The following is a 23576-nucleotide window of genomic DNA, read 5'->3' as shown; positions in this document are numbered from 1 at the left end:
GAACAGGAGAAAGAGATGTGATCCCTCCCCTACCTGACCGTCAGGATCGGTTGCCAGGAGATGCAGTGTTGATATAATCCTGCTGCCACCTGTTGTTTTGACTATCCCTGCTTAAATGAAGCACCCAGCAAAGGATCAGTTGTCAAAAAGCAGAGAACAGCTTGACTGATTAGTGGATTTTGCTTAGCTATTTGCAATAATGGATTTTTATGGAGTTCAGGTTTTCAGTCATTTTTCTGGTTCCCATTCAGAACCACTGACCAATACCACTTTATAAATTGGTCAGATTTGGTATGTTGATATTAGAAAGGACTTGACCAAATACCATTTGGTAGGTGGTTGTCTCCATAGCACTTAGTTCCATCTGTTGCATCTCATGTGACAGTAATAGAGTTTAATAAATAGCTCTCTCCTCAGTGTTGAATATAAAGTTCTGGAATTAATGTGTGATTTATGCAAGATGTGTGCGTTGGCACCTACCAGGAAATGCATCAGATGCCATGTCATGGCTGTACTTGTATTTATTTATGGATTATCTTCGTCCTTGTCTGGCATAAAAGTGAGGGAAAAAATATGTCACCCTTTTGCTGTCTAAAACCATAAACAAACATCTAAGATTCGAGAAGAATTACACAAGACAAAACTTTTTAAATCCTCATGAATATTCCGTTCACAGTAAACATTCATTATACTAGAATTTGGCCTGAATTTAATTTTCCCCTACCACAGGCCTACCCCCAAGAGCAGGGGAGGTGCCTTTTTCTGTCCCGTCACTAGAGGATAGGAGGAATGTGCCCACACAGTCCTTCTCATCACCACATCAGCCTTGTGGCTGCTTCAGTCCCTACTCCTTGAATGGCTTTACACAAAGTAATAGCAGTTCAAAAGTATGTATTCTTCCTTGAAGAGATTACCTTTGTATAAGAATTGCATGTAAACTACACCTTTTTTTTTTTCCCTGTTGAGAGCTTTTCTCATCAACATTGCTGATCAGTTATTACAGAAATCTGCTGACATGGGGCAAAACTGTCCTGACTGTTGATTTTTAATTAGTTGCTGTTAAAAAGAGAAGCACAAAGTGGTTGGTTGCCATTTTTGGGGAGAAGGAGGGGGAGGGGGCTGGGGAACAGTTGTAGCTACTTCGTGATGGCTATGAAAGACCAAATGTGGAAAGGCAGAATACACCATACTTTTCAGCAGAGATTGAGTCAGACTAAAAATGGAAGCTGATAGGATTTGCTAGTTCAATCTAATTTTCATTTTCAACAGACCTGCCAATGAAACAATAAAAGGTAACAACAGAACCAGGAAATGCAAGAGTCCATCTGTTATTAATGTTTATTTGTTAATGATATGAATCTGTAATGATTTGAGGAGAAAGAGGAAAATGTATTGTTATTTTAGAGGCTTAGAATTATTTTCCCATTTTTTTTTCTTATTCTTTCAAATTAAGGTTGATTTCATTAGATGAGGAGAGCCATACCAAGGAGTCGAACTATTCAGGTATTACATTTCATGTTATCATAACTCCATAAGTGCTGTAACTCTTGGGGTTTTTGTTGGGTTTGGTTTATTTCCTGTATCAGCTTCACCCAGCAAATCCCTGCAAATGCATAAAACCAAAGGCCAGGAGAATCTATTAATCTCTTACATGTTACATCCCACTGCATTTCATTCAGTCACTCTCAGGCAGGTCAAACGGCTTGTGTTCCACAGCCTAATTCTTACATGGGGCATGTACCCTTCAGGAAAGGGATCTGAAGGTTAGCAGGTGAGACAAGGGAAGTGTGTCACTTAGCTCACTAGTTTGTTCCAGTCATTAAACTATAGCCTTTGAAAAACTTGATGAATTCAGTGGACCTTCTGCCCACAAGCCAGGCAAGATCATATTCAGCTGCTGCCAATGACCTTTTGTGTTGTTATTACCCAGTGACACAGCCGGGCTCCAGTTGGAAGTGCACTGAGAAAGAAGGGAGGGAATAGATACAAGTGACAGAAGGGGAAATTCTGAGTACATACTAAGAAGCAAGTGCTTCCAGTGAGGGTGGTGAAGTGCTGTAAAAAGCAGAATCTTCATTCATGGAAATCTTCAAGACGATCTAACTTTTTCTAGTAAATTAATGGAGAATAATTTTAATACATTATATTTTACTCTTTATTAAGATACTTAAAAGGTGCTACATGAAAATTAGGACTACTCTCAAATGTTTATTTCAGTGGGTTAATCGTATTGCTGTCTTGAACTCATCCTCTCATCTTTATTTTTGAAGTTTTTGTTTCCATTCCACTTTGCAACATCCCTTTTCATATATGAAATACATAGCTGGACAAGAAATTTCTGATGTTGTTCTCACCTGTCATGTTTCTAGAAGGTAAAGTCACAGTCTGGTTCTGTATCCAGGAAGAACATCCCATTATGCTGCAACATCAAGTTTGAAGCTCATATCTCAATCCATTATTTACCAAGACTCAGTTCCTTTTAGTCATAGCTTTCCAGGATTCATTTGGCCTTTCTACAGCATGGCTTATATTCCTTAGTCCTGGAGATGTAACTTACAAGTTGGTGGTATTTAATTCTCTCAGCTCTGACTACAGAAACCAAATGAGTGGAGTAACTGACCACCTCTAATAGTCTGTTAGTTGTTTGCACGTTTTTTTCAAGAGTGATTTTGTGTTTACTTCCAGATGACTGCTAAAGCCATTGACTAGCAATGGATAAAACAGTAAGCCTTGCAGATCTAAACTAGAAACACTTCTGCTTTGCAATTATTTCTCCTAACAATGTGTTTTTGACATCTGTTAGTTGTCACATTCCTAATCCATTCAGTATGTTCGTTATAGATGTTACACAGTGCTAACTTTTTAGCTGGAAGGCTGTGCAGTGCAAAGTCAAGTTGTTTCTAAACAAATATCTTTACCGAAAAAAGCTCATCGTTGTATTGAAGAATTAAATTAGCTGTTGTTTTTTTTTCAACTAGGTCTGCTTGTCATAAAATCAACAGTAAATTATTAGAGGAGCATTTATTATGCTCACATTGTTTTGCTGGATGCCATACTGGCGTTCTGTCATCTTTCAACTGGGAGTAATGGTGATCTATCAGCCTGCAGTAACTTGCAGTTACTTGAGTCACTCTGTTTAATTATGGTTGTTGTTTGGGTGCTTTTTTGTAATAAAGATAGAATATTAGGACTTTTCCACCATTTTTAAGTTTCACCTATTTTGCAATTAATTAGATCAGATATATCTTTGACAAGATATTTTAATATATATGGTACAAAATCTGATTTACATTTTCTTAGCAGATGTTTTCTAGAATCTCAGTTAGTTACGGCTGTAAAATATTTCACCATAAAATACATACCTTGTTCTGTCTCTTTATTCATCACCCCTAAAAGGAACTGAAGTGTTTTGAAATATTTCTAACTGGTCTTCTAAATTTTTCCATCTTCATACACCAGCAGGTCTGTGCCATTGCTAAGATTTTTTTTTTCTTTAATTACCCTATATGTTCTAAAGTCATACAGATACAGTGCTTCTAGTGAGAGAGCTGTGTTGCTTCTTGGTTTTCCTCACCAATTACTTTTACTTCATAACTTCCATTTTTTTATTATTTGCTCTGCATTTTCCCTTATTATACTACAGATACCTTTAAGATTGGCTCCATCATGTTTACCACTCAACCAAGGCAGGCTTTGGGCAACAGTTGGACCTTTTTCAGTACAGAATTGTGCCCATCCATACCCTACTTCTCATGAACTTTGTTTTCTGATATTCTTTTCCCCTCTGCCAGACAGTTTAAGGATTTTCCCCTTTAGCTTTGTGCATTGTGCTCTTATGAAAGCATCATGTATATTTGTTCATGTGTGTTTATCCCTCTCTCATCTGTATGTATATAGAGTGTAATCAGATGTACTCATGGGTTCTTAAATGACCAGCTGATTCTTGTGCCAGGAGCACATTTCTGTCCTAGCAAGGCCTTATGAAGATAATGATACAAACAGCAAGCTGTTCTGTTTCCTTTAGTTCTGAACACACCTTGAAGTTTCTATTGGAAAAGATCGGCAATTCTCTTGAAAGAGTTTGGGATTCGGTTGTTATTCCACAATAGAGAATTCTATTTCACCTTTCCAGCCTCTTGTGTGAGGCTTCCAGCAGATGGTCCTTCCAGTTCTGGCAATACTGTGGCCAAACCTTTGCCTTTGGATCTACAGGCTTAGTTGTCTAGGAGCTAGATTTCCTCGACAGTTAATAAGGGAGAAAAAAAGCATATTCAGCAGTAACTCATCCCTCATGCTTTGTTACATGTCTTAAATGGGGTTAATTGTGTGAGGGAGGTATCTTTCTCTTCACTGATAAACAGAATCTGGATGATTGTTTTGACTCCATGTCTCATATAAGAAACTTACTGAGAATTTAAGCCTCACCTCTAACAGCCTGTAACTCTCAGCTCTACATTTTACTCCCTATTGGTCTTAGTCCATTTATTGCCCTGCAGAGGAGATGCTGTTATTTATATCCTAACTTGGGGTACCTTGGGTAAAGATGACTTCTCTCTGTTCCCAGGGTTTGTATCATTAGGAAGAACACATTGTAAGGAAGGCAGTTTAGAGAGTGACAAGGTCCCGGCACTTTTTTGCACTCTCCTGTCTTAAGTACAAGCTTCTAAAGAAGTTTCTCTGCTTCTGGAGGTCTGATTGTTGCAGTTGCCTTAGTTGGATGCACTCAGCCTGGAGAGGGTAGTGTAGCAGGCAGGGACTCAAAGGAAGATCTCCTTCAAGTTGTTACTCAGAAATTTGCCTCACTTTGAAATGCATGTACCTTGGATCTTTCTTTCATTGTGACCAGGCTCATTTTAAACATAAGTCATTTAAAACATGAATCCCAGCAACCATTGCATGTTGATCTTATAGTGGCATTGTTTATAAGCATGGTCTCCTGCCAAGTGCAATTTAACATGTTTATGGATCTTGATTACAGCTGATGATGGCAAGGATGGCATCTCCACATTACAAGGACATTGTAACCACGAGCAGAACTCAGGTGAAGACACTTAAGAAAATTATCTTTACATATTTACATACTGATTGTCAGTGTACTGCAAATCTTCCTTTGTGGCTTTTAATTTTTCTTTATTTGTTCTTTTTTTTTTTTTTTTTAGGTGCTATAGATGATTTATTAGACCTGCAACCTGAAGAAAATGGTATTATATGATTGTGCATATCTGTTTCATCTGTTTCATTTGCTTTTCAGTCATAGTAGCCAAGTATACTTATGATTTTAGTTCTTAATTTCTTCTATAATCTGAAGGGTGGAATGAAATTATTCAGCTGCAGTATTTAAATACTGTTAAAGGAAACTCAGCAGAGGCATTATTCCTGATAATTATAATATGAAGTAAACCTTATTGGGGATAAAATAATTTTACCAGGTAATTCAAGGTTAGGTAGGCTGGACTATATCCTATTTGCCCAACTGAAGTAGGTTCCAATGTAAACCTTACACTTCCTATAACATTTCATTTGGGTTTTTTAGTTGTGCTACAACTCTTGGCAATACACTAGTAACCACAAGATTTTGTGTTAAAAATGCACATATCAGAAACAAATAATGTAGTCTTCTTAAAACCACGTAAGAACTGGTGACTTCTTTAAGACAGTGAGTTAATTAAATTCATTGTGCTGTCCTTACACTTCTGTGAAATCCCTGGCAGCTCAAGGGGATGTGCTGTTTTACCAGGTAACTTATGAAATACCTGGGTTAAAGTTTTATAATTTTTCATAAGAAGTCAGAGTGCTTTCTATAATTTTTAAATTTCTTTTCACTCATACATCTCAGAAGAATGAGTAAAAAAAACTTCAACAACCAAAACAATTGTGGCAAGTCAACAAGCAAATGAAGCAAAAAAAAAAAAATCCCTTTGTGTGGTTTAGTCAGTCAGACTGAGAGGGTTTGGGGTTTTAAACATTTAAATCACAGCCTTCATAGCAGGTAAGGACATTTGCAAACACATTGATTTTGGATTTGCCATGGGCAGTGTCTTGCACTGGGGGGTAAATTATCCATGTGGGGAATCACCCATGAAGGCAGGCACCAGGAAAGTTCCTCAGCTGTCTGCAGAAGCAGCCCTAATCTGTGAACAGGTAAGGTAACCGTGACTTCTTTTCTGTGGTCATTAAAAAAGATAGGTGCATATCTGATAGTAGCATTTTTTTCCTTCTGGTTTTCTTCTTACTCGGTTCAATTCCTTGTTGGGCCTTCCTAGTGGAGATACAGATAATACATACAATTATTGCTCATACAAGCTTGGCTGTGCCACTTAGAACACATTTTTCTTTACCTAAACAGTTAAATTAATACAAAAACTGCTGTGGGGTGTCTGCATTGGATAAGGATCACTATGGCACTGTTAAAATATCAGCCATTTGCCCTCATTTTACACTTTAGCTAGCTTTAGGCTAATGAATATTGTACTATTTTAAGTGAAGCACTATAGGTAGAAGTGCATTTTCATGTGTGTTTCAGAAGGAAGTCTTCATCATGTGTTGCCAATCATGTACTGTTGTAAATATTTTTAGTTTTACTTCCCTTTTTTTTCAATAGCAGCAAAATGAGGTATGTTTACAAAGGAATTGTGAGCATTGCTAGAGGCTTGTTCAAACAACTACAAGAATAATACAGTCACATTGTTCTTTCCATGCTTTATTGGAAGCTTTGGATTTTTTTCATGGTTATTTGTAAGGTTGGGGCAACATGTGCAGACAGAAAAAAGGATTTTGACTGAAAATGGGCAGTGAAAACAGAAACAGGAAAAGAAGTAATAGAGGATTTATGGGTAAAGTGAGAAAGTCCCTATCATTCTAGTAATCTGGTAGAGATACCACATGAGTAATATCTCGGTAAGCAAGACTGGTTTCTGTGATAACCTTTATTGCAAACAAGAGTAAAACTTGCTGCTGCTGCTTACTCAGGGCAGCCTGAGTCTGAACACACCCTATCCTGCCCTGCCACGGGTGCACAGTCCCCACAGGAAAACCAGGAAGATTGCTGAGCCACAAAATGTGTCACTCCTCAGATTTCTGGTGGTTACACATTCTGCAGCAAGACCTGACTGCTCTTCACGTGTAAAGCTTTATGTTGTACTTGCTCCTAAAGTAGAGATGGGGCTCCTGCAGTGGTTCCCCAGATGAAGCAGAGCTTGGCTCTGAGCTGTGCTGCTGCATTGGTTCCGTTCAGGACACTTGTGGTTACATGTGGTGTTGGTGCTGTGTCGTAGCAGATCTGCTATAAATGCTGCTCCCTTTGCATCTCTCCCTGCAAGTTCATGTAGGGGCTTCCTGAGAGCAGCTTTGAGGTGGTGATGCCCCATAGAAGGGCCTCTGAAATAGCAGGTGTGTTTCCCCTGTGGGAGAATTTACCTGCTGAATAACTTGGGGGCATTGGAGGTACTTGGACAATGTCAATATTCTTTCCTCTTTTTCTGAAGATGGGAGAACAGCCTGAAAATTCGTAAGAACAAATTGTTTTCTGTGGTATTTTAGTTACAGTCTAGGGGGAACGTCAGGAGAATTTATGTGTTTCTAATGTTTCTATTTCTAATTTTTAGGCCCTGTCAGGGAGTACAGAGATATATCAAAATGTGAGTTAGAAAGGAGTTGAATCTCACAGCTGAGTTCAGTGATGAATAAAATAATTTTATTGTGTGTTGGTTTATTTGTTTCTTTGTACGTAGGTGTGTGTGCTGACGCATGAGCCTATTTTAAAACACAGTTTTGTGCTTTTTTTCCTCCTCTGACTCAACTTCAACCATTTCATTATAGATTATTACAGCTGTTGCCAGGAAACTTTCTGAGAAGGCTGTTGAGTTTCAGTAAAATGGCCTGTTGCAAACACTTGCTACTGTCAATCTTTTATCACAACTCAAAAGGGTTAAAAGCATTCTGTAAGTTGAATGCAAATTGGAGATTTCAGCTGATCTACCCAAACTTTGGAAAACTGAAGTCGCTTCTGTGCCTTACCACAAGTTTGAAACAAGCATAATTAAGATAAACTGATCTGGATTTCAGGAACGTAGCATTATCAGCCTTGTTAAGTACCATTTTTGTGACTTGCAGACTTCCACAGGGGAGCTCCAAATGTTTCCAAGTAAAATAACTCTTGGGGTCCTTCATAGTTCTTTAACTCTCAAAATATTTTGGAAAAGGATAATGATCCTGGTTACCAGTTTCATGTATTTTATACAACTATTTAGCATTTCTAAAATAGGAAAAAATTGTTTTTAAGGAGCAGTGGCTCAAGTGATCTAAGAGCTTCTTCAGCTGCAGTTCTGGTGCTGGAAAAACTAACACAGGCAATCAGAAGGAAAGCAAGCCCCAATTATTTCTCAACAGTTTATGAGAATAAAAAAAAAATACTACAGCATTGATCAGTGTAGAAATCTAACTGTGATAGACTAACCCTTTTTGTAGGGAAATACTCCCAGTAATTCAAGCATTGATTGGAAGGTCGTAAGGGAGATCTTAAAACCCCAAGCTCTACTTTTTTTTTTAGTTTATACTAATCTGGGTTTTTTTGAGACTTTCGTGTAATGTTTCAAGAAGCAACATAGAAGTAGTATTTCCCAGTGATTTAAATATTAGACTGTGATGATTTTGGTGTATTTAATAGATTTTTAAGCATACTTGTAGTATTATTTTTAATAAGAAGCAAGTCTTAATAGCAGTGAGGTTATCTTAGAAAATGAAGGAATTATTTGTTGCATAAGGTATGAACCCAGATGCCCAAGAGAATTGAGTCTAAAAAAGAAAACAAATATTCTTGCAAAAATATTCCATCTCAGTTAACATACCTAGCTTAGATTGGTTATGTTTTCAAAAGTTCCTTCTTTACTTTGTCTGAAAAAAATTGATTTATCTTGACTCTCTTGTTCTGAGACAGCTTCAAAGGAAAAGTTTGTGAGATCCTTGGAGCCAGAACCTGGTGATAAAGATGACATGGTGTTACTAAATGAGATCCTCAACGCCTCCTCCCTGGATGAGGGGGAATTCAGCAAAGAGTGGACAGCTGTTTTTGGGCAGGATGCTGATCTCACCATGAACTCTTCAGCTAGAGATGGGGAGAACACTTCATCATCTGCAGCACCAGCCCCATCAGGCTACTTGCCCTCACAGCTGCTAGACCAAAACATGAATGACTTGCAGTCATCCTTACATGGTGAGAGCTCTTCTTCTTCTGTCAGAATGTTTGGGTTAGGGTTTAGAGTATGGTTTTCTGGAATGTAGAAGTGTGGTGAAAGTTAATATTGTGCCATGGCTGCAGAAATTGTGCCTGAAATTAAAGCAGAGTATGGCCTGGAGAAAAAACACATGAGTTACATGAGTAACTTAATTGTTTTTCTAGCCCTTTTCATGCAGTGTTTGAACGAAGTATCCAAAACCTAAAGTCAGGATTACTGTCTTGAATGTTTTCATGGAATTTCTTGAAATGTTATGCAGAACTTTGAGATCTTTTTTTTTCCCTGAAGCAGAAAATATGTTTCAGTAGGTTCTACTGATTTGATTACAACTTCTGTCTCTGTTAAGAGGCCAAGAAACCAAAAATGATTACTGTCTTTTGTCTGGGGATGCTATTTTTAAACTATGTAAATATCAGTTGCTTCCCCCCCCCCAAGTATCCTATACCATTCCATGTAGGGATATGTGTCAGGTAGAATGGGTTATCTCATCCTAGCAAACATATTGGTGGCTTTCTCTTCCAGACTGGTTACTGGTGCAACTCTTTCTTCTGTGCAGTTAATTCTCTTGGCTTTTCCAAGCTACTGCTGGGGAAAAGAAAGGAGGGGAACTAGGGCAGAGCCTTCCTGCTGCTGCTTTGGCCTTGAGGAAGGAAGGGAGGGAGGAAGGCAGGCTGGTGATAAACAGCCAACAGCACCTACCTTTGTCCTCCTTGCAGTTTGGCTGGATCTTCTGTAGGGCTTTGCAGGCTGGAGGGGACCTTGCCTTTTCGGGCTCTGTCCCAAGTCATTTAAATCTCACTTGGGCAAGAGCAATATAGGAAAGAGCAGCAGGCTGATCTTGTCCTGGAGACTGTTTCTTGGAACCCATGCAGCTGGAAGAGTCATACAACGATGTAAAATGACCTGTGACATTTTGGCAGGAATAAGAAAGTCAGACTTACTTTTTAATTAATGCAGTTACTGCCAGCACTCTTAGAGCAAGACACCTCAGTTCATTGGCTTCAGCACTTAAACGAAAAATGGGAGAGTGCATTTGTAATGATGCACAATTTTAGATGGATTTTTATAAGGTACGTGATTTTCAAGCAAATTACTAAAATTAGCAACAGAAATATTATGAGATTGGTTATTTTCACAGCTTTACGTATTTTAAAATATATTTTACGTTTCAGTGTAATTTCCATTTTTAAATGTAAATGTGTTTTTAAAGGAAAAGTATTTTTTAGGCATAAACAGCAAGTGGAGTTGTGCATCCTTTCTGAGGTGGCTGTGAGCTTTCATTTGCACTCCCATTGGGTGCAGTGTTAGAGACTTCAGAATCAGAATTCAGTAATGTTACATTCAAGGAATACTAGAAATGGAAAATCCATTCCAGTCAACATAGTATCCCAAAATCTTTTTGAGTAAAAAATAAAAATAAAGGGTAAAATAAGTGGATATTTTTAAATGGGTTTCCAAGGTTTTGGCAGAAGACTGTGGTAATTGATGTACCAGCATTTGAAAAGTCAGGGCTTATCAGCTAAGTGATTGTAGCTGAAAATAATCTTTCTAAATGTTTTGTTTCTTGTTTATCTTTCTAAATATTTCCAAGTTTTTTGTTTCCTGTTTTTTAACAGAAGATGAAATTTGGTCCATTTTATATTTTGTAGAAACTCAGCTTTAATCTTTCATTTCACTTCACAACTTTTCTTTCCGAATTTGACCTTATCATTAAATATGGAGAGACTTTTTTTTTTTAAATACTAACTGGAGTATAAGCATATCCAGACGTACAAGTTGGAAATATTAGAATATATGAATTACATTTTTACTGAGGGTACATCTCCTGCATTTTTTATCCCTAACTGGTAGGATTGCTTAATAATTATTCAGTGTGAGGTGCCACACTGCAGCCCCAATGTTGCATACTTCCTGTGTGAATTTGGCCTTAAGACCATAAAGATTCTTAAAACTCACATGCTTAACTTTAAGCACATTAACTTTTCTATTAACTTCAGTGGGATTACTTACTTATTTTATGTTAAGCACACTCATAAATCTTTGGGGCTTTGTTTTCTCTCTGCCTCAGATCTTAATCTGTAAAACAGGCACAATGCTGTGCAGGTTATAAACTGTTACGGTCAGGAATTCCCAGCTCAGAGTTTTCTCTGGCTGTATTTATAGGCAGGATCCCGCACAATGGGACTCTGAATTGCTATGGGGCTACCAGGTGCTGGTTTGAAATACATATAAATGTGTGTCTGTATATATATATATATATATAACAGAAACAAAGCATGCTCCCAACGTATCTTTTAGATTCTCCTCCAGATACAGCTCTGTAGTTAAGTGGCCTTTCTACTTTTTCAGAGGGAGCATTGGCTTTCTCTTTTCATGATGTTTATGGCCTCATTTACTTACTCATTCGTACCATTAAGGGCTCTTCTTTATCTTCCCTACATGTGCATGTATTCTAGTTGGTAAGAAAATGCACAGCTCACCATTTCCTTTTCTAAATTTAATAATTGCAGTGTTGGTGAAGATGCTTGCTGACAGCAAGCTGTTTGGTTTCCTTGCTGTCTTGGCAATAACCTTTTGTCTGGTCACGTAACAAAGCCATCCTGTGAGCAGGCAAACCAAAACAGGCTTAGGGCCAACAACTGCTTTCAAACTGATAGGCTGCGGTTTGGTTTTGAAAGACAAAGTTGTTCTCTGTAGCTGCCTAAAAATATAATTCATGAAAGTATTTAATAAAAATTCTATGTCAGTCTTTCCCAGTACCTTCATAGATCAGTAATTTCATTATGAAAGCATCACATCTTTTCTGGAGTGTATTTGGTTGGATTTTTTTGTTGCTTGTTTTCTAAGTGGCTCTTGAGCTACCTGCATTTCATTAAATGACAGCCAGGCCACAGCATCTGTCATGGATATGCTGCCTACCAGGCCATAGTCCAGGGACTCAAAAAAAGCCAGGGCTCCAAAGGAGTTCACTGGTCTGAAGTGTTTCTTTCACTCCCTGACCTGCCAAGCACACCAGTGAAGAGGAACATCAGTGATGTCACAGGGAGCCAGTTCCTGATCTTGCTGGAGTCACTGGGACTTGCACTGGAAATTTCTGGCAGAGCTCCCATACATTTCTGTCAGATTAGGATTTGGCCCTCTTTGTTTAAGCAGCTGAATTTACCAGTTGTCATTCATTGCCATATCAAACACTTTCTCACAATGCATCTCCACACAAAATCATTGCAGTCTACTGTAGTTGTATATAATGTCCTCTACCATGCTTGTTTGTAACACAAGCAGAGAAAATGCCTGGAAAAGTCTGTCATTCTGAAGGGGTAATGCCATGCTTTCCATTATTTATCTTTCAGATTTGCTCATTTGAAAGATTAAACACTTAAAATCTCACTTTCAAGGGGCACAGACAGGCTCACAGGCCTTTATCACCTTCATCTAGAACAAGTATGTGTGAGCACTCTGCATCCAGATTTTGAAAAAGTTTTTGGTTAGTTTCCTTAGAGATACAGAGGATGTTTGTGGCTTTTAATTTCCTTCCTAATTTGTGATTTTACAGAAAAATTCTTCTTGCCTCTTTTTATAACATAGCTTGGGCTTTTATAGCAAGGTAAGATCAGAGAGTGATGAGAATAATCTACTGAGAGAGGAAGGGTTGATGTGACTGATGTGGTTGTTGCATTACCTGTCAGGATGCTGGGTGCCAATATCTGACAGGACTCGCAAAAGACCAGAAAGTAAGGGGAGGAAGGACAAAAAGAGCAAAAAAGGATGTGAAAGAACGAACTTGTAGAAAATATACTGAATAAGGAAATGGTAACTGGGTGCATAGATGAGCATCCTGTTTGTGATACTGCCAAATTAGATGGATAATTGACCAGGCCAAACTTAAAAGATCTATTAATTAAATTAGAAATACTGTCTCCAGTCCTCTAAATATAATAAAGGACATGAATTTATATACCCTAAGCAAGGGACAAAAAATGTTTTGGTTTTTTTCCTAATACGTTTCTGCAGTATACTACCCCTGGTTCATTTTGCCAACCTGTCCATCTGGCCTCATTAACTGTATTTATCATTACTCTTCTGTGGATATAGAATATGCAAGTAAGAACAAAAAATTATTTCACTTTTTCCTGCATAGTTTCTCTCTTCTTGCTGAGAAGCTCCTTTCAAATAAAGAGCAAAAAGAAATACTCCGTTAAAATATAGTTTTAAATTAACTTGAAGTAATTAATATTGAATTTAATTCTTCAGTGTTTTGCAATGAACTATCTTTTTTTCCAGAATTACTGAAAAAAAACCCTAAAAAGTCTAGGGTCTCTAAATAAGGTTTTGTCTGGAACAGTAGATGAAATGAAAGTCTTTAGACTTGGAAAAAAATGTTTATTATGTGTGGTATTTCCACCCAAATACAAGTGACTCTTTTCCCTACAGCTGTGTTCGATTTGATTACTGAACTGGCTTTTCTGTGAATGAGTATTAACTATAATTCTAGAAGAGAAACAAAAGTCTTTTCTAGCCAGGAGGAAGGTTTGAAAAGGCTATAGTTGGCTAGAGATGATGAAAGTGATCAACAGATACTCTCTTGAAAAAGATGTTGCTCCTGTGCAGGTCTGACCGGTGACTTTGTGTGTACAAGGACAAATACGTAATGTAATGTAATACTCTGCTCCTCTGTCTGGTGCTGCCAGACACTGGGGTGTTGGAGTTAACAAAGTAACTCCTCACACTAATGCTGCTGTATTACTGAATTTTAGGATGGGCAGCCAGCAGTGTGAGCCCACCATCAATACCACAGCCAGCACAGAAACCACACAGCCTGAATGTGAATGACAAGACGCTTGGGAAAGGTGATAGTCATGTATTTTTTTCATTTACTTGGCTTTTCTTTTTTAGCTCTTGTGTCTTGTATAGTGTCTCATGTCTTCTCAGTTACTGTGGTATTAGAACTTATTTTTGTAGAACTTCAGTCTTGTGCTCCCTGATTACTCTGTTTCACCTTGATTAGCTGTATGATATGTGTGTCTGTGTATATTTTTGGTAGGCTTAGTGTTAATAGCATGTCAAAAGAGTAATTTACTGTATAACAAAGGAGTTGAAGCTAGTTTCTTTTACCTAGTTTTGAGTCACACCGAATAGCATTTGCATGCACTTTGAGCTAAACAATGTTTTTAAGGTCTAAGATTTAGCATTGTGGCTAAAATACAGGCTGCTGCTAAAGGCAGAAGAGCCCTAATTGCAATTTTTTTTAATAAACATATATAATATTGGTAATCGTCTGTTTAAAACTTAATTCAGTTCAACTGAGCCAAGAGTGCATAGTCCTGCCATCTACTGAGACAAAGGCTTGCTGATTTTTTACTAGGATTTTCTGGATAATTGAACAAGAATTATGTTGAATTCTGTTGCCAGTGTGTAGCCAGTTCTATGCATTCACATTTGATGATACTGAAGAAAGGGGTGACATGTATTCCTTCCCCTGAGATTTTTTAGCTCAGCAGAAAAAACAAAAATAGGGTTAAGGTGTTTTGGAAACTTTTGGAAATCAGTGCGATTATGCAGGCACAGGACTGGCTCCAGCAAAAGGAATGGCCTTCAGCTATTTGGAAATCTGTGGTTCTGAAAGTGGCAGGTACCAAGAGGAGTGTCGTGCCAGGCAGAGCCTATTTTTCTGTAAATTCTTTTTGTCACAAAAGATGTGCCATTACCTCTGAGAGAAGAACATATCTTATTTCACTGTCAGTGTAATACACGTTGGGCATAGGGCCACAAAAACAAAGCAAGTGGAGATGTACCTTTTTCATAGCAGCCAAAGTTGTTACTGCTTTAACCTGAACATCTTCCCTGTTGGAATAAAAGCAAGCAGGAGACCTCTGTGAAATACATACATCAGTGTGGACACACAGGTGCAATAGTCCAGCTGCTATTGGATATATTTCCTATTCACATTTTGTCTATATCCATCAGAATTATACTAGAAGCTGTACTGGAGACTGCCTATCAAATATAACCCCTCTCTCTCTCCAGCCAATGCCTTCCCATTAAAACTTCATTCCAGATGAGTAATGACCTTGTTGGTTGCTTACAGGGGAGACAGAACAGTCACATGAATTGGATTTAGGCAAAGGAATTTAGTCCTGTAAGAGAGGTTGAAAGTAAATTTTGCCTTCACTTTCCTTTTGCTTGTTTTCAGGCATGCAGGGGCACACTCAAATACCTTTCATGGAACAAAGCTAGAGAGAGTGAGATTGTTTATATTTCTATGTAAAGTGTTCTGTACTTATCATGGCAGAAGCCATATAAAATACATAGCAGATATGTAAAACATTCTTACTAAAGTTCTATATTCTGACAAAGATAGTGTTTTAAAATGCAATCACTCATTCTGATTTTCTTGTCAGAAGTGCCCTTGGTAATAAATTAAACAATAGCGTGGCATTTGTTTGACCTCAGTCAAACATTCAGTCAGTTTTGTTTTAAAATAGCTGACAAGTCTGTGCATCTCTTTTTTCTTTCTTTTTTCTTTCTTTTTTTCTTTTTTTCCCCCAGAATCTACAAAGAATCCTAAAGACTTGACTGCTTGGTTCAGTCTCTTTGCTGACCTTGACCCATTATCCAATCCTGATGCTGTTGGGAAAACTGATAAAGAACATGAATTGCTTAATGCATGAGTCAGCTGCCTCTGGTAACTCATATTCTTCCCTTCATCAACACTATTTTGGAGTTTAAAAAAACTAAATGAAAATTATTATGCTGTTGTGAAACTATGAAGTATGTGCCATGATAATAAAATTAAAGGGAATTAATCCCCTTTTCTATAGGTACAGTTATATGCTCTTGTTTTGTATAAAGAGTTCGCATTTATTTTCTATGTGGACTTACAAAAATGAGGTTAAGAATTAGGGCAGATTTCTTGCCAAATTAGATTGTCTGCTGAAACACTGTCTTTGCCTGGGGTGATGTGGAGCTAACACTGAAGTGAAATACAAATTGCAAACCTATTTTTTTATAATGTTTCTTGAGTAAATTTAAAAAAATCATGTAACTGAAGAGGCTGCATGAGTCAAACATCTATCATGTATATAATATATCTATTACTACTGTGTTAGGATGTCAACTAAATTTGTTAGTACTCACAGTTGAAAAAGCTGTGCTGGAGCTAATTACTGAAGAAGTAAATTTGGGTCTGTGCAGCCATCAAAATTGTGCCCTTTCCAATCTAACTTATTTGACAAACTGCACTACATAAAAAGAAGTTGTGCCCAGGAGGCTTCTTTTTCTGAGTTTTTTCTCCATTGTACCAACAGAATTTGCACCTGTTTGCAGAAGTTTCTTGGAACTGATGCTTTGCCATGCCTTCAATCCATTTCTGTTTCTGTTCTGAGAATTTTTCATCCAGTTTATTTCTGAAGCATGTGTTATTTTAAGCTTGTTGTGACATTAACTCTTTAATAAAATGATTTTGACAAAAACCACAACTTTATTCCCACTGGAATGCTGTTGTGCTGTTGAATTGGTACATAACAAGCATCTGAAGATAAAGATGGCCAGTTTATAGACAGTACTGAACCCTTTGTTTCTGAATAGTAATCCAGTAGGAGGGACAGTGAGAAAATGTGAACTGAATGTGGTGTCCCTTTGTTTACCTGCAAAAGAAGGGGAAAAGGCTCATAGAGTCATAAAGGTTGGAAATGGCCTCCAAGACTGTTGAGTCCAACCTTGGAAGAAAGACTTCCCCTGCCACTAAACCACAGCACTCAGTGCCATGTCTAGTTGCCTTTTGAACACTTCCAGGTATGATGACTTCACCACCTTTCTGAGGAGCCTAGTGCAATGCCTGACCACCCCTTGAGTGGAGAAATTCTTCCAGATATCCAGCCTGGACGTGCCCTGGTGCCACCCTGAGGATGTGTCAGTAGCCAGTTAAGATCACAAGCTCTGTGCAGTATATAGGACCTGCTTTACAAGTTATTCTATTCAGCCTTTTAAAATTTGCTTGATTTCCCTTTACATTGGTGAAGTGTTTCACAGCTGTACACTCAGTTAATCCCTGCCTAATGGCCTAATAGGTAATAACTACAGAAATATACAAGTTTACTGAATTTGCCAGCTTCTTGAGTGCAGCAGAACATTGTTGGATGTGTGCACTGAGCAGCAGTAATGTGGATTTTGTGCCTCCTACCTAAAACGCCACATGCTAGCAGTGAATGTGAGGTTGGACTGACCAGAGTTAATCAGGCTCAACCCTCAGCAAGCCTTAAACACCCCTGTTCAAACTGTCATGTTCCTTATCCCATCCCATAACCTGGAACTGTCTAAATACTTCAGTTGTTCCTGTCTAATGGGAAAAGATGGTCTGATCTTCTCTTTGCCCAGTCCCTAGCCCAGCTGGGGCCCTGAGGTGTGTAAGACCAGGAATCTGATATAATGAACTCCTTCTAAAGGTAAAACTTGGTTCCTTCCACAGTATTTGCTGCTCTTCAGTACTGGCAGCTCCGTGCTCAGTGAGCTGCCTTTTCTGCACTCTCTTTCTTGAGCACTGGGAAATGGCTGAATTCACAACTTTGGGCTGCAGTTCTGGCACTAAATAAGACATCCACAAAGGGACTTAACTGGGAAATACCTAAGGGTTACACGGGGGTGCACTCACACTTAGGAGTGTAGTTTGTACTCATAACAGAGACTGTTTGCCCAAAATCCTCTTCATCCCAAGCTGTAATTATCTGCAATGCCAAAAATGTCAGTGTCAGGCACTCAAGGGAAAGCCAGGCTGCTCTTCAGCCCAGCTGGGTTACCACAAAATCATTAAACAGATTCTTGCAACTTTAAGCAAGTCTGTGGTTGTTAAATTTGCTGTGGATTACATTTGTCTGGATAGTTTCTAAAACATTTGTGGCCAATCCACTCCAGCATTTTTAATAGCTGAAGCAGTTAGGTGAAAAGCAGAGAGGAGGCTGTATTGAGTTCAAAATAACCAATTAACTGCTCCTAAAGACTCAAGAAAATGTTTGTTCTTTAGGTCACATTCTAGACTTCCAAGATATTAAAAAAAAAAACCCAAAACAATCAAAACAAGGCACAAAAAACCAAACTCCTGTCTTGACTGGGAAAATTAAGAGCATTACAGAGGCTCAGCTAATGATGTTCTAAATCCTTATCTTGTTTTTAGGCATCAGAATGATCATCCCTTTTACACAAGTCAAACCACAGGTGCAAGGTTTTTTCTTTTCCCTCCTCCTCACACGAAGTGCACTAGTAGTTCATATTAAGCATTGATTTCTTGTAATATGTAATTTTTGAAATTACTTAAGCTTTGAATCATTTGCAATGCAATTTTTCACACTTTCAAATGAAAAAAAAAAACAAGAAGGAAACAAGACAGTGGTATTTAAAATGTCATTGATTTTGCTTAAAGAAAAGCAATTTAAATCCCTGTGTACAATGCATTATCATAATAAAGATTTAATGAAGTTGAAAATCAGAGCAGGAAAACTACCATCCTGCAAATAAATATAGATAATGCAAAGTACAGAGTTACAAACAATACTTCCCTACTACCAAAGAAGTGTCTGGCACATGCTCATCAGCAGCCGAGGCTGTCGAGTCACTCCCAGGCCAGTGCCACTGAGAGGATTGTCTGTGCTCTGCTTTCAGGCTTGGGATGACAGGGCAGTTCATCATCCTGGGAAAATTATGGATTGATTTTTCTACACCCATAATGTTCATCTTGATTTAATATGCTTCATTCCAGTTGCATATTCTGGTTCAGTAGTGGATTGTTTTAAAATAAAAACAGATGCAGAAGCCCTATGGCAGATGAAAACAGTGGCAATTGATTAACTGTCTTTATTGTGAAGTTTATTAAATTTGATGTAATTGATTCTGATGATTCAAAGTTTTACAATTCTCAGAGCAGCTGCTTCAGAGGAATTGGACTGAGCCGTGGCAATTGAACAGCTCATAGAGAAAACTACCAGGCAACTTTTTAAAGTAACTTTTCTGGCCTTGTGAAATGACCATGATTTATTTCAACAGAGTAGAATGGGACTTACCTTGTTCCTTTCTGCTGTTCCCATATCCAACATTGTATGGGCATGACACTAAGGTACTTTGAAGTAGACCACTTGGCCACAAGCAGCCAACTGCCTTTCCTAAATGTCCTTTTATATTCCCTTCAAACATTAGGGGTTGCACATGCTAGGAAAAAGTGGGACCACCTGAGCAACAAGGTGACCAGCAAGCAGCTTTGCTCCAAGTGGGAATACAGAAAATGTCATGGCCTACAAGCCTTGACAGGATCTGAGCCTGGAAAGGCTCAGCAGAGTAGGAGGTTGATGTGAGGACACAGCACCCAGGTGCTGGCATCATGCCACCTTTTCCTGAGGCCGCTGTTGACTGCTATCTGCTTCCTTTCATCACATCCCACTGTGAGTGCCAGGGGATACTGGATGAGGAGGACCAAGGGATGAATGGTGGGTGTACTGTCCAGTTTTGCTGTTGAGGGTATGTGGGGTTGAATAGCCCCAGAGCACAGGAAGGGCAGCTGGAAGATCCTATCTTCTCAGTGCAGTTCCCAAAGTTGATCAGATGTCAGAGCAGCAGCAAGAATGAACATGGTATAGGTGCAGCTGCCAGTATTGGGTCCCTCCTCACTTCTTCAAGCTTACTTCCAAGCACTTATTGCAAATCCCCTTCTGGTTAGCCTACTTTTATAACTTCTGCTCCTTGTAAATGTCTTATTTTTAAACAAGCCACCATATGGGGGAGGCAGGAAGCAGAGCAACCACCAGGCTTGCCAACAGCCAAGCAACAGAGGCTTTGCCTCAGCAGAGCAGCAGAATTGCTGAGATGGTCTTGCACCTCATTGGCCACCCAAGCACGACTGAGCTGCTGGGGCTGCCATCCTGCCTCTGCATGTGCTCAGCCCAGCACAGTGCACACACACACGGCCTCTCCTGGGACAGTAAACAAGGGCACCGTAGCCAAACAGGCCTTGCAGGTCCAGCAAGTCTGGCCTTGGGTAACCAGCCAGTCTCCAGCACCAAGGACTGCAGTCAGTCAGATCATTACCGGGCCATTCATTAACAGGGCTCTCCCAAGCATAAAATTGGCTTTTCCTCTCACTAACTAATTACAAACCCTAAGGGCTACAGTATAGCCCTCCCTTCAAGTCAGACAAGTCAGACTTGCCAGCACAGGAGCTCTCCCTGGCGGAGTGGGTCCAGAGGAGGGCCATGAACCAGTCAGCAGGGCTGGAGCAGCTGTCCTGTGGAGAAAGGCTGAGAGAGCTGGCACTGTTCAGCCTGGGGTCCAGAAGTCTCTGGGGGGAAACTTTACTGTGGGGCTTTCTTTTCAATATATACAGTTTGTAAGAAAGACTGAGACAGACTTTATCAGGGCCTAAGGACAAAGAGGCAGCTGAAAGAGTATAGGGTTTAGATTGCACATATGAAAGAATTATTTTGTGGTGAGACATTGGAACTGTTTAGCCAGGGAAGTGACAGATGCCCTAGCCCTGGAAATGTTCAAGGTCTGGTTCAATGGGACTATGAAGAACCTAATCTCTTAAAAAAAACATCCATGGCAGAGGTCCTTTAGAGAGACCTTTAGAGGTCCCTGCCAATCAAACCATTTTGCAAGTCCGACCAAGTGAGGAGGCTGCTGTTTGCCAGACAGCAGTGTTCAGCTCCCAGCAGTTGCATCAACTTTTAACTCTGTTCTACCATAGCAAAAGCTTGATGGGCCCAGCCTTGTAATTAATCCATAGTGGGTTTGGAGTTTTAGCTGCTTGCAAAAATTAAAAGACTTCAATTGAGAGAAGCATCCTATAACTTGGAGGTGAAAGCCTGGCTGACACTATTTGCCAGCCATTTATATTGGTTGCTGTGGGAATCCTTTTTGGGATAGGGAACACCCAAAAAAATGAGGAAAAAGAGTAGATAAGCAATTTTAGAAGAGAGAGTAGACCTACCTAAGCTGGTAAAGAAGTTAGAGCCAGTCTTCTCTTTAAACAAAAGTCTTTCATCTATCCCAGAAACTTACTCTGCAGGGTGTTTCTTTTATTTTGGATTTCTTCAGCTGTAATGGCAGTAGGAAAGGCCTGAGGACAGGTGTTGGAAGCCATATGCTTGCTTCATCAACAGGCTGAAACAAGGTAAAAAGTTTCAAAATGCTACACAATTAAATCATCGAACCCTGTCTCCATCTAGGTGGGTGGGATAACAGCTGGCTGCAGGAAACAAGCATGCTGACGGTAACAGGAGCAGGATGCAACAAGGAAAAAGCCCAAACTCCTATTATTTCAAGTACAATCCTCAGAATAAACCCTTAACACATAACTGATATCATGAGCCACTTTGCTGTTACAACTGCTTATTTTTCTGGACTGTTTTGGCAGTCTGTGTGGTGCTCCCATTATCATCTCTGCCTTGAACTTGAGTACCAGAGCTTCAGAACACCAAAGCCAGAGAGCAGAAAGACAGCAGAGAGCAGCCCTCACTGTGGCAGGTGAGAGTTTGATTTTCAGAAAGATTTTTAGAAGACAACACAAAGAATGAGACAAGCCCCATGGGGGACTTTTCTGATCTGTAGTTCAGCTGGGTTTTGGGCTGATCCAGCCTTTTCTGCAAGGTTGTCCCTGGATTTAGAGTCAGCAGGCATGGTTGCAAGAGCCAGAGGCAGAGGAGCAATTCAAGGCTCTTCCCCTAAAATGCCAGTCTGTGCTCTAAAATCACAAAAGCCTGCCCAGAGCCCAGGGCTGTGAGCATCCCAAACCCATCTAAACATGGGCCACCACTGTCCTGGCACATCAATTCCAGCTGGAAAAGAGCCTGCAATGGCACTGATCTGAAAACTTGCCACCCTCCTCCTCAAAAAATAACATTTGAAGCAGCAGAGGCCACAGAGGGGTGTGAGGCTGAGGGAGATGCCAGCAGCACTACCACAGCCCTCAGGCAAGACCCGTGGTCACCTCTACTTGTCACCAAACCACAGCCAAGTTCACATGCAAGATACTCACAGTCACTGCTGCTCTTTCATGTAGGGAAATGATTACAAGACACCTTGAACAAAATCTTCCTTTTGTTAATTCTTAACCTTCCCTCCCCCTCCAGCCCTGAGCAGTTTGCAGCTTTTGCTTTCATTTTTAAGGGAAGTGACCTGGGTCTCCTTGGAGGCAGGAGACCTCTTGGCTTCACCAGCCTTTGCAATGTTCTTAAGTTACTAGGGCTGTGCCTCAAAGCCTGGCTAGACCTCAGAGTGTGCAGATCCATCTCACTGCTTGAAGTTTAACCATGAGAATGTTGCTGAAACCAAGTATAACAGGAAATAAGATTAAAAAGCAAACAGGCATTCAGGAAGAAAGGCTGCACTAAAGACTGCTTTACAGACTGTCTTGCCCCCATCCATTTTATTAGCTCATCCTGTTAGCAAATATTAAATGCAATTGAAAACCAGTAAAAATCCATAATGGTCATTTTCCTACTTGAGATTTGGAGGAGCAGATAGAACTGTCTGTCCTGGGGTGGTTTCTAATGAACAGTGGAGCTTGTCTGTAAATGGTTTGGGTTCCCTCTCTGTTCCCCATAAACATGTGAAGTATTTAATGCAGGCCTTAATTGAGGTTGACATATATAATGTTGTTTTCTTTAATGGTTGTTATCCAGTTGAAAAAAGGGAAGTGTTTCAAGATAAAAGCAAATGCTTTTATGGCCCCAAAATAAGTCCTATTGTGTAGCAGCACCAATACGAACCGAGTTCCTTTCTGCAAGGGCCAACTGCCAGAGTGGAGTAAGTGCCTTTCTTCAGGGAAGATTAATCCAATGTATACACCATCAGTAATCTCTAAATCTCTATCAAGGTGCTTAAGTTTCTGCACCAGGGCCTATCAGAAAAAAAACCCTCAAACACTTGACCCATGACAGCATCAAGGGGCTATCCAGTCTTACCATGGCTCAGGTAATGATATTCCTGTCCCCAGTGCACACCACCACCAAGGTGCTGCCAGAACTGCCAACAGCTGCAGGAGCCCAGGTTCACAGGTGTTTCTTCCTGGTTTGCACCAAGAAGACAATGTCTCCCAGTCATCAGAGATGGTGGAAATGACACTCCTATGCAGAGGGGGCCAGCAGAGCCTGTACATACCCTGGTGGGAAATGGAAACTTCCATGATGGTGAAGGGTGAGAGATGGACAACAGCTCCTGCTCTGGCACACCTGCACCCACAGGACAGAGCCAGTGCCACAAAGCCCCATGGCCAGACAGAGGTACCAGTTTGTTGGCCAGTCTAGAGGTAAATTTTCTCACTCACTGAATACAAAGTCAGGTCATCATACAGAGCAGCATTCA

The 23576-nt window shown here is 39.7% G+C and overlaps 1 protein-coding gene across 6 annotated transcripts in view; it reads left to right on the top strand.

Annotated features, from left to right (window-relative positions):
- The window catches only part of ICA1 (islet cell autoantigen 1), a 66407-nt gene extending 49699 nt beyond the window's left edge, over positions 1 to 16708 (top strand). For 3 of the 6 annotated variants that reach the window (XM_088162210.1, XM_088162227.1, XM_014878491.2), the window contains 7 exons: positions 1454 to 1503; positions 4979 to 5041; positions 5160 to 5201; positions 8936 to 9211; positions 13988 to 14080; positions 15780 to 15915; positions 16538 to 16708. In XM_088162210.1, coding sequence (XP_088018336.1) covers positions 1454 to 1503; positions 4979 to 5041; positions 5160 to 5201; positions 8936 to 9211; positions 13988 to 14080; positions 15780 to 15901 — 646 coding nt within the window. In that variant the 3' untranslated portion in view covers positions 15902 to 15915; positions 16538 to 16708. Of the gene's footprint in view, positions 1 to 1453; positions 1504 to 4978; positions 5042 to 5159; positions 5202 to 8935; positions 9212 to 13987; positions 14081 to 15779 lie in introns of all 6 variants that reach the window. The other 3 variants (XM_088162193.1, XM_088162217.1, XM_014878490.2) reach the window with 1 other exon arrangement.
- Positions 16709 to 23576: the final 6868 nt, after the last annotated feature.

This window comes from Sturnus vulgaris, chromosome 1, assembly GCF_052056855.1.
Source record: "Sturnus vulgaris isolate bStuVul1 chromosome 1, bStuVul1.hap1, whole genome shotgun sequence".
Lineage (NCBI taxonomy): Eukaryota > Metazoa > Chordata > Aves > Passeriformes > Sturnidae > Sturnus > Sturnus vulgaris.
The sequence above is the reverse complement of the archived record's forward strand: the minus strand, read 5'-3'. Positions and strand labels throughout refer to the sequence as shown.